General features: G+C 41.4%; 1 protein-coding gene across 1 annotated transcript in view; it reads left to right on the top strand.

The window, feature by feature from the left end:
* The window catches only part of AACS (acetoacetyl-CoA synthetase), a 135,171-nt gene that overhangs the window by 107,441 nt on the left and 15,527 nt on the right, over nt 1-12,203 (top strand). Inside the window, exons 14-15 of the mRNA XM_077461821.1 lie at nt 6,702-6,827; nt 10,416-10,485. Of these exons, the coding sequence (XP_077317947.1) occupies nt 6,702-6,827; nt 10,416-10,485 (196 nt within the window). The remainder of the gene's footprint in view (nt 1-6,701; nt 6,828-10,415; nt 10,486-12,203) is intronic.

Genomic DNA, 12,203 nt, shown 5'->3' with positions numbered 1-12,203 from the left:
TGTAAGAGTTATGCGTTTGTTGTGTCAATCCATTCCACTCCTTGTGAAGGCGTTAATACCAGGGTTGCAATGAATACATTTAATTAAGTGGGTCACACTAAACAGTCTTCTTTAGAACATTCAATCTGTGAATCAGATATGTTTATGGCAACCACATTTACATAGCACACAAACATGTCTTAATAAATTAAGCACGCTTATGCAGTTCTAATGCTGATTAAAGAGCCTATTTAGAGCTCAGAGAAGTCCCTATCTACTCTCTGCTGGACCCCACAGTGATTAGACCACGCCACGTCTACATTTTATGAGCTTTTCAGCCTGCAGCGTGCCACAGAGTTACAAAAAGCACTCCGTGACTGGTAGAGAAGATTGACACATGAGACAAGTTACATGACCATGCTATCCTCCACTCGCCTTTTTTTCCCTATTCTAAAGAATAGCATTCTGCTTGAGTCCTGAAGCAAACAGAGCATAATGCACACTCCAAAGCACACCGTGTGCTTTATAAATTTGTGTGTGTGTTTTATATATATATATATATATATATGTGTATATGTGTATATATATATATATATATATATGTATATGTGTATATATATATATATATATATATATGTATATATATATATGTATGTATGTATATATATATATATATATATATATATATATATATATATATATATATATATATATATATATATATATGTATATGTGTGTGTGTGTATATAATAAATATATATATATATATATATATATATATATATTTATATGTGTATATATATATATATATATATATGCATACCCCGCTTTTAAGAGCACAATGGAGTTTATTTACTAAAGCTGGAAAGTGTAAAATCAGGCTCACTTCTGCATAGAAACCAATCGGCTTCCATGTTTTATTACCAAAGCTTATTTGCACAAGCTGGGGTTAGAAGCTCATTGGTTCCTATACAGAAAGTGAGCCTGATTTAGCATTTTTCAGCTTTAGTAAATAAACCCCATTGTGTACTTAAACGTGGGGTATGCCTGTGTGTGTATAATATATGAATATATATATATATATATATATATATATATATATATTTATTTTTATTCCAAAGATGTGTTTGTTGGTTAACTGGCTCCTAAATTAGCCCTCCTGGTATGTGTGTACAAATTGGCTTAGCACATGTTAGGCCAAGCCCAAGAAATTGGAGAGGGCTGAGGAATGATCTTGTTTTAAAAAAAATCAGTATGGATGTACTATCAGTATGGATGTCACACCACTTCTTCAAACTCAATCTTTCTAAAACTGAGCTTGTTATGTTTCCTCCTTCACGATCCCCCCCCCCCCCCCCCCGTGACTTCACCATTAATATCAACAACACAACCATTGGTCCCTCCACACATGCCAGAGTCCTGGGTGTAATCCTTGACTCTGACCTCTCCTTCAACCCCCATATCCAATCACTGGCTAAATCCTGCCGCCTTCACCTCCAACATCTCCAGAATTCGACCCTCCTGACTAATGACACCACAAAGGAACTCATTCACTCCTTGATTATTTCCCGCCTTGATTACTGCAACTCTATCCTTATTGGCCTACCCTTAAGCAGGCTATCCCCCCTTCAGTTTATTATGAATGCTGCTGCTAGACTAATACACCTCACTAATCGATTTGTGACTGCGGCCCCTCTCTGCCAATCCCTTCACTGGCTTCTTCTACCCCACCGTGTAAAATTCAAAATGCTAACCATAACATACAAAGCAATCCACAACCTCATCTGCAGATATCGCCCAAATCGTCCCCTCTGCTCCTCCGACGACCTCCTGCTTTCTAGCTCCCTTGTTACCTCCTCTCATGCTCGCCTTCAAGACTTCTCCAGAGCCTCTCCCATCCTCTGGAACTCCCTGCCCCAGTCTGTCCAATCAGCCCCTACCCTGTCCACCTTTAGGAGTTCCCTGAAAACTCATTTATTCAGGGAAGCCTATCCCACACCCACCTAATTGTCCCCAAGCCACCCCCATCAAATCAGTCTCTGCAGCTATAACCTTTTGTACCACCACCCCCTCCTTTTAGAATGTAAGCTCTACGAGCAGGGCCCCTCTGTACCTTTTGTATTGTACTGTAATTGTGTTGTCCCCCCCTATACATTGTAAAGTGCTATGTAAACTGTTAGCGCTATATAAATCGTGTATAATAATAATTTTAAAAAAAACGGCAGAAAAGGCTTTTAAAGTGGTATTAACCACTTAAGGACCAGGCCTCTTTTTCAGATTCGGTGTTTACACATTTAAACTATTTTTTTTGCTAGAAAATTACTTAGAACCCCCAAACATTATATATTGTTTTTTTTTCTAACACCCTAGAGAATAAAATGGCGGTCATTTTTTTTTCTCACAGTATTTGCGCAGCGGTCTCACAAGTGAACTTTTTTTGGAAAAAAATTCACTTTTTTGAATAAAATAAGACAACAGTAAAATTAGCCCAATTTTTTTTTATATTGTAAAAGATAATGTTACGCCGAGTAAATTGATACCCAACATGTCATGCTTAAAAATTTCGCCCGCTTGTGTAATGGCTTCAAATATTCACCCTCAAAAATCTCCATAAGCGACATTTCAAAAATTCTACAGGTTGCATGTTTTGCGTTAGAGGAGGTCTAGGGCTAGAATTATTATTCTTGCTGTACCGATCGCAGAGATACCTCACATGTGTGGTTTGACTACCGTTTTCATATGCAAGCACTACTCATGTATGCGTTCACTTCTGCGCGCAAGCTCATCCGGACAGGGTGTTTTAAAAATTATTATTTTTTTTTAAATTTATTTTACTTGATTTAATTTTTTACACTTTAAAAAAAAAAAAAAGATCACTTTTATTCCTATTACAAGGAATGTAAACATCCCTTGTAATAGAAAAAAGCATGACGGGTTAAATATGAGATCTGGGGTCAAAAAGTCCTCAGATCTCATATTGGGACTTAAATGCAATAAAAAAAAAAAAGTCATTTGAAAAAATGACATTGAAAAAAATCTACCTTTTTAAGAGGTATGGGCGGAAGTGACTCGTCTCCATACTCAGCCGAGGAAAGGACCCAATCACCTCTGCCGCTACCAACGGCTCCGGTAAGCGGCGGAGGGCGCAGGAGAGAGTGGTGGGAGGGGGTGGCACCTCTCCCGCCGCCGATAACGGTGATCTCATGGCGAAACCGCCGTGGAGACCATTATCGTACACAGGACCGCCTCCTGTAAAGAGGGATATCTCGGTTGTGGCAGCAGCTGCTGCCGTTACTGAGATATCCCTCTTCAAAGTACCGATATATGTACATGAGGCGGTCCTTAAGTGGTTAAAGAGGAAGTAAATCCTGGTGGGTTTAAGCAAAAGCATAATGTGCTAGCATGCACGCATACTAGCGCATTGTGACACTTACCTGCAAAATGAAGCCTATGCTGTCCCTGCTGGGGGCACTATCCCTTCTGGGGCTGCAGACTCCGACTCTGTGACTGGCCAGCGCCGTGTGATGTCACTCCTGCGCAGGAGCCATCAGTCATGGCACTCGCTAATGAAGAAACTGCATGGAGAGCCGTTTTTTCACATGTGCCGATGACCTCATTGGCGCAGTACAAAGTAAATATCTCCTAAACGGAGCACATTTAGGAGGTATTTATTGTACCTATAGGAAAGCCTATAAGGCTTACCTATAGGTACAACATGAAAATGGAGGTTTACAACCTCTTTACAAACCCAAAACCAAAAATGTCATATTGCAGCTTGCCAATCATTAGATGTAGTGTATGTAGTGTATGTAGTGGCTGCATTAGGCTTCCCTTGTTCCTTGGGATAAAGGTTTTTCATAAATAAAAGCTGACCATTGAAAGCACATCATAAATAAACAAGCACACTTACCCAGCAGCCTCCAAAACAACCAAATTGACTGTGTCTAACAGTTTACATTAAAGAGGAAGTAAACCCTGATGGGTTTACTTCCTCTTTCATTCCCTGCAAAGGTAAAGCATAATGGACTACTATGCATCGCATAGTAGCCCATTATGTGTCACTTACCTGACACAGGAGCCAGCGAATTCACCGCTGTCCCCTGTAGTCCGGCGCATCCATCTTCTCGTGGGGTCTCGCAGCTCCGCCGCTGTCATTCAGCGAAGCCGCGATGACGTCACTCCCACGCATGCGCACGGGAGCCTCCACTCGCGGCATATCGCCTTTGACCGCGGCACGCTCAGTCCGCCTGCACGCCGATGTCTACGGCGCATTTGTCTTTCGGCAAATATCTCCTAAACCGTGTAGGTTTAGGAGATATTTCTTGGACCTACAGGTAAGCCTTAATCTAGGCTTACCTGTAGGTCTAAGTTGGTTGTAAGGGTTTACAACCACTTTAAAAACAGAGGGTATTTTTTTGCACACATTTCCAAATATATGCGTAAGGTGCAGTGCCCATGCCAAGGGACCTCTGTATATACTGCGGTCCTAACTCTAAATTTCCAGAGCCTCCATAGTAGGAGTACCGTATATACTCGAGTATAGGTCGATCTGAGTATAAGCCGAGGCCCCTAATTTACCACAAAAAAACTGGGAAAACTTATTGACTCGTGTATAAGCCGAGGGTTAGACATCCCTGTGTCCCGTCCATCCCTGTGTCCATCCCTGTGTCCCGTCCATCCCTGTGTCCCGTCCATCCCTGTGTCCATCCCTGTGTCCCTTCCATCCCTGTGTCCATCCCTGTGTCCCGTCCATCCCTGTGTCCCGTCCATCCCTGTGTCCCGTCCATCCCTGTGTCCCGTCCATCCCTGTGTCCCGTCCATCGCTGTGTCCCGTCCATCGCTGTGTCCCGTCCATCCCTGTGTCCCGTCCATCCCTGTGTCCATCCCTGCCTACCTGTGCCAATCTGCAGCCTCTGTGTGCCATGCCGCACCTCTCCTCCTCGTCTGACAGACGGCGGCCATTCCACTGTTCAAAAGCCGCGCCTCTCTGTCTGTGATAGGAGGAACACTCAATTTCCCAGCAGTCAGTGTTCCGCCTATCACGGACATCCGCTCATTCTCATACTACGGACGAGGATGAGAGGATGTCCGTGATAGGCGGAACACTGACTGCTGGGAAATTGAGTGTTCCTCCTATCACAGACAGGGAGGCGCGGCTTTTGAATAGTGGAATGGCCGCCGTCTGTCTACCTGATCTCCGTGACTCGAGTATAAGCCGAGGGGGGCACTTTCAGCCTAAAAAAAGGGGCTGAAAATCTCGGCTTATACTCGAGTATATACGGTACATATAATGGATAGGTTAAGGGCAGGTATGCCTGGAGGGAGCCCACCCCTCCTTAAAGGCACAGGGGCACATGTGATGCCCAGCGGGAGCACAATGACAACAATGGCATCTGGTGCATCCCTGCACCCGATTCAACCAACTATACAAAAAACTGGCACCCAAACTTAACCATAACCTATATACAGAGGTCTCTTGGCATGGCATTGTGCATATATTTGCAAATGTGTGCAAACAAACCCTCTGTTTTTAACATAAACTGTTCATTTTGGTTGTCTTTCTGGCTGGTAAGTGTGCTGGGAAGTCTTTTGTTTGTTTTGTGATGTGCATTGCCCTTCCATATTCACCTTGCTACAAAGGCCATCTTTAGGTTGGGGATGTTGCATTTTTTTTTGTATCATTGTAAGTACCTCTATCCATCTTAAATGGTTTGTCTCAATCCTGTTACTACTACATTTGCAGTACAGCTTGTTCTGTTGAAAAAAGCCTAAAAAAGTAAAGGCAGCCATCACATCTAAGAATCGGTAAGCTTAAATTATATCAAATATAATATTTGCATTTGGGTTTAATATCAGACATGGGGCCCAGAAAGCTGGCCCATACAATCATTTGGAGTCAGACACAACTAAGTGGATATATACATTACATATACAAGTGGGAGATGAACATTCAGTTGATCATATGGTGATGGTAGATTCATTTTGTTGTGTCCTTTCTCAGTATACGTCACAATGACAATACAGTGACCTAGCATTAAGTGTAATTGTGTGGTGTAGTTCATGTCGGCCATATGAAAATTGTATTTGGTTAATATTGTGTAGTGGCTTAAAGCGGCACAGTGGTGTAGTGGGTAGCACTCGCCTAGCAGTGAAAAGAGTCGTTGGTTCAAATCCCAACCACGACACTACCTGCCTGCAGTTTGCATGTCCTCCCTTTGCCTGCATGGGTTTCCTCCAGATACTCAGGTTTCCTCCCACACTCCAAAGACATGCTGGTAGGTTAATTGGCTTCTGTCTAAATTGGCCCTAGTGTATGAATGTGAGTTGGGGACCTTAGATTGTAAGCTCCTTGAGGGTAGGGACTGATGTGAATGTAGAATGTATATTTAAAGAGCTGCATAAATTGACAGCACTATATAAGTGCCAAAATAATAATAATAAAGTGAACCTAAGGTTTTCTAGTGCGGGGCAAAGAAGCGCGTTCACTAACTTTCTCCCTCCCCAGCAGCACACACTCACCTTTGCTTACCTGCCACTCTTTACATTTTAAATGATGATTGTGTGGTTAGTTACTGGGGGTTCTTGGCACTTCTCAGCACTGTTATTAAGTATAGATACATTTACTGTGAGAGTATGTATTGCTGTTATTGTACACATTGTAATGCTAACATTATCAGATAATTATGCAGATAGATGTTCATACATTTCTCTATTTTCTCTAGGAAAAGCGGTGTGGGGGGAAAGCGGAGAACTTGTGTGTTTAATTCCGCTCCCATCTCAGCCCACACACTTCTGGAACGATGAAGATGGCAGCAAATACCAGAAAGCATACTTCTCCAAATTCCCAGGTACCGCATTAAGACAGCGCAATGTTAATGAATAAACACATACTTGAAGCGCAAGCTATCAGCTGTAATTAGAAAGTACATATAGGCAGTAGGTGGTCGTGTTTGACCAAAAGTCATTCGGGAAAAATGCATTTAATACGTTATAAAGTACCTAATGAGCCAGTATATATACGTATCAGCCTTTGAATTATACATTCTCTACCATTGCAGCGTAATGAGACCTTATTAGAGTATTGTGAACAAAAATGAACAGCAGTTGGGTGCATTTTTATCTCTTCATAAATGCTATGTTCATTAAAATTGATACACGTATTTTATTAAAATAAATAAATAAATAGCATTTTACTTGTTCAGATGAGGCGCTGCAGAGAAGGGAAAATGTGCATTACGTTTTTTCATATAATAATAAAATTTAGTTTAAAGCTGAACACCAGGCGGGTATGAAAGGTGCAAATGAATACAACTCTGTAATTAATATTGTATTATCAAAACTGAAGTGAAGCATTTTTTTTGGGGGGGGGGGGGTCACAGCAACTTACCCATTAGTTATGTGCAATGGTATATTTCCTATTACCCGCAGGTGGCTTCTTCTGCTCAAAATCCCTTTGGCAGCCACCGTATACTGCGGTTAGTGGCTATCTTCCTGTGCTGTGAAGGTCAACAGCAGCAGCTCCAAATCAGGAACGTTACTTTCATGCCCCCCTCCTGCCTCCTCTTTAATTCATAGAACTCCTCTTACTACACTCCCATGATGCATCAAGTTCTGTGAATGGGCAGAGGATATGCTGTCATTCAACTCCTACGTTTGCATCATGGGAGTAATGCACAGTAAGGCAAGTTCTACGTATGACAGAGGAGGTAGGTGCTGGACAAGCAGCAAAACTTGAATAGGAGCTACTGCAGTTAATTTTCGCCTTGTGGGAAGACTGCTGCTCAGAGTGGTATCCGATGGTGAAGGACAGGGCGCACAGCACAGAATTACAGAGGATTGTGAGCAGAAGCAGCCATCTGCAGGTAATGGGATTCACACTGTTACATAAACTTAATGTATATGCTGCTGTATCCCAAGAATACATTGTACAAAACCTCAGCTTTAAATGAATTTCAAGTGCAAGCAGTATTAGTACCTGCATTTGGCCTGGTATTGGTGTTGCTGTACAGCAGAGCTTAGAGAGAGTGAGGGTGAAGCAGCACAAGGAGCCTTTCGGGTATATTTTGAGAGTGGGAACGAGAGCTGACAGGCAGGGAGGGAGGGGGTGAGAGTGTCAGAGGAGAGCTGTGAGAGATGATGGAGGCATGTAAACTGACCACGGTAATTGGGGCTCAGCAGCCATAATTATTGTGGTCAGTACACAGGGGGATACGGGAACTGGCGGGATCAGCCAGGTTTTTGTACAGCTTACAGAGGGGCAGGTTAGACGGCACAAGCACAGAAAACAGGAGCTCCACCTTTTTTTTTTTTTAAGGGTTACAAATACTTTAATGTAACACAGTGGACCAACACCAGCAGTTGACATGGCTCCCCAAATCATTACTGACTGTGGAAACGTCACACTGGACCTCATGCAACTTGGATTCTGTGCCTCCCCACTCTTCCCCCAGACTCTGGGACCTTGATTTCCAAATTAAATACAAAATTTATTTTAATCTGAAAATAGGACTTTGGACCACTGAGCAATAGTCCAGTCCTTCTTTCTCCTTAGCCCAGGTAAGACGCTTCTAACGTCTCTGGTTCAGGAGTGGCCTGTCCTGTCAGTTGTAGCCCATGTCCTGGATATGTCTGTGCACATGGTGGCTCTTGAAGCAATGCCACCAGCCTTAGTCCACTCCTTGTGAATCTCCCCCAAATTCTTGAATGGCCTTTGCTTCACAATCCTCTCAGGACTGCGGTTATCCCTGTTGCTTGTGCATCTTTTTCTTTTCACTCAACTTTACATTAATATGCTTGGATACAGCACTCTGTGAACAGCCAGATTCTTTATCATTGACTTTTTGTGACTTATCCTCCTTTTGTGTCAATAACTGTCTTCTGGCCAACTGTCAAGTCAGCAGTCTTCCCCCCTGACTGTGTAACCTACTGAACCAGACTAAGAGACTATTTTAAAGGCTCAGGAAACCTTTACAGGTTTTTGATATTCACATTTTTTTTGCCTGTACATGTGTGACAGTCAATAAATAACACCACAAACAACAAAAACATCAAAACTGTCCATAAAGAGACCAAAAAGTGCACAACAAATGTATAAATCTGCATTTCCAAAGTGGAAATGAGATGAGTAAAGTCCCAGCTAAAACTCAATTTGTGCTGGAAAGGAATCCAGGGATGGCCAATGTGATGCCTAAAAAGAATCCACAGCAGAGGCTTACCAGAATTCAATTGACCCCTTATTCAGGATGGTCAAACATTGCTTTATCAAGCAATGAGGATGAGTCCCATGGCAGGAATAAACATCAACATAAGAACCTCTTGATGGTAATAGGAATATCAAACAATCTAATGGATCCTGGTTCGCTCTTAGTAGATTGTAGCATATGCAAAATAAGAGCTCCACATGGAGTGATATTGTAAAACACTCGTTTATTAACCACCTCAATACTGGCCACTTTCACCCCCTTCCTTCGCAGGCCATTTTTCAGCTTTCAGCGCTCACACTTTTTGAATGACAATTGCGCAGTCATGCTACACTGTAACCATGTGAAATTTGTATCATTTTCTTCACACAAATAGAGCTTTCTTTTGGTGGTTTTTAATCACTTCTGGGGTTTTTTTGGGGAAAAAATAAAGACCAAAAATTTTGAAAAATAAGTATTTCTTGGTTTCTGTCAGTAAATTTTGTAAATAGGTAATTATTTTCCTTCACTGATGGGCGCTGAGGCAGCACTTATGGGCACTGATTAGGTGACACTGATGAGGCACGAATATGCTGTGCTGATAGGTGGCACTGATATGTGCCACTGATGAGCACTGATAGGCAGCACTGGTTGGCACAGATAGGAGACACTGATGGGTATTGATGGGCAGCAGTGATGGGCAGTCTGTTAATGTAAAATGGTAGCACACATCTAATAAACGTCATTAAGATTATTAGCATATTGTGATTCAGGTATAGGTTATACGTGATCCTGGAACCAAGCTGGCTGCTTCTTTAAGCTCTGTGTTCCATCATTGTCACATCTCCTATACAGTATATATTTTTTGGTGTATACAGGCTTACTCAGCATAGCCGTGAAGGGGGCACTGATTATTGAATGGGAAAGGAATCCTTTCTCCTTTGCTTTATGCCACTCTGTTTTGCCTTGCATTCCTTTGTATAAGTTCAAAAAAAAGTTGCTGCGTCAATCAGGAAAGGTAACATAATGCAATGTTTGTGTGTGTGTGTGTGTGTGTGTGTGTGTGTGTGTGTGTATATATATATATATATATATATATATATATATATATATATATATATATATATATATATATATATATATGTGTGAATATCTCTCATTAAAAATTTCAATTTTATAAAAATAGACCTTGTTAGGAGCTGAGCTTCTATTCAGTGAATGAGTACAAAATGAACTCCGTATTACTGTGTGTTCTAGGTGTCTGGGCTCATGGAGACTACTGCAAAATAAACCCTAAGACTGGTGGCATTGTCATGCTGGGACGCAGGTAGGTGATGGTTGACATCACACTGATAGAAATCTACATGACTAAGGTTGCATTCTCAACCAGGTTAGAGATGTGCTGCAGCTTTACCCAAACTTGTCAGGCCATGGCATTATCAGGAAAGCAAGGCTTCACCTCCTCTACCATGATAGTACCTTTAACTCCTAAATTTGAGCCCCTACTCATCCCTGCTATCTCAATTTTCACCTTTTGTTATGCACTATTGTGTAGAGCAGGGGTAGGCAACCTCGGCCTTCCAGCTGTGGTAAAACTACAAGTCCTATGAGACATTGCAAGACTCTGACAATCACAGGCATGACTCCTAGAGGCAGAGGCATGATGGGATTTGTAGTTTCACCACAGCTGGAGTGCCAAGGTTGCCTACCCCTGGTGTAGAGCCAACTGCTCTAACCACTGTCCATTTTGGACAAACATGATCTCCTCTGTCTCTAATTACATTTTTTTTTAGCATTTCCCTCTGTTTGAAATTATTTCCCATATGTATGCTGACATGGTACTGTCAGGAAAATAGGAAAATTATAATTTTATTTTCCTTACAAGCCTCATGGCAGCATATTAACCCTCCCAGTCAGAATGAGCTAGCTACACAGCACCAGGGCTGAGAAAAGGCTCACATTTATGAATTAAAGGTTCTATCAACATAGAAGGTGAAGGCTTGCACATGCTGCCATGGGTCTTGCCTGGAAAGGAAAATTGATGTAAGTCTGGAATACAATTTTCTGAGTGTGCTGCAGTTTTTAACATGTAGTTTGTTTGTTTTCTGCAAAAAACAATAGCGGTGTGAATTCAGCTTTAGGAAAAGATACAGCTTCCAATTTTATATACTCAAATCAGAAACGGATAGTCATACTGTTTTTCCCAATTTTATATACCTTATTTTGCTTTTGCTGTGCTTCATTTTACTTTTACGCTCTTGTACACGTGAATATGAATGTCTAATGTATTAAACTGTTCTCAGATGCAGTCATCCCTAAAGGAACCTAAATGCATTTGCTTGATTCTGGGTCGGTGTACACTATCCATACGTCTAGCCATAAATTTGACCAATAGGACACTCAGATGAGCTTTTTTAATTTATGGGTACACCTTTAGGGTGACACTGAGGGGTTAATTTACTAAAGGCAAATTCACTTTGCACAAGTACACTGCAAATGCAGTTGCTTTAGATTTGAGGGGAAGATCTGAAATGAGAGGAAGCTCTGCTGATTTTATTATCCAATCATGTGCAAGCAAAAATACCTTTTTTTTTTCCCTTGCATGCCACCCTCAGATCTACAGCAACTGCACTTCCAAGTGCACTTGCAGTGCACTTGTAGTGCAAAGTGGATTTGCCTTTAGTAAATCAACCCCTTTCTGATGTCTGAGCAACCTTAAGGGAAGCAATAAATCAGATGTTTATGGCTTCATACTTTTGGGTGTGTTGTGGGTTTTTGTGTGATTGAGAACAGGCAAATGTCTCTACTCAAGGAGAGTCCATATGTGTGGCCCGATTTATCACATTGCAATTGTTAAAAACTTAATTAAGTTGGTGTTTTTTTTTTTTTTTTTTTTAAGAAAACCAATACAAATATCAGTTGTTTGTCTACTTTAATCAGGCAGAATATACAGTAAATCAATTATTCAGAATCCAATCTAAGCATTACAAAAAACAATGATTTGAGAAACCTTATATATAGAGAGGGAGAGCAAGGGTAACTATG

This window comes from Lithobates pipiens, unplaced genomic scaffold, assembly GCF_037356315.1.
Source record: "Lithobates pipiens isolate NorthernLeopardFrog02 unplaced genomic scaffold, aLitPip1_a1.2 Scaffold_3, whole genome shotgun sequence".
NCBI classification, from domain to species: domain Eukaryota; kingdom Metazoa; phylum Chordata; class Amphibia; order Anura; family Ranidae; genus Lithobates; species Lithobates pipiens.
Note: the sequence above shows the minus strand (reverse complement) of the source record. Positions and strands in the feature narration are given on the sequence as shown.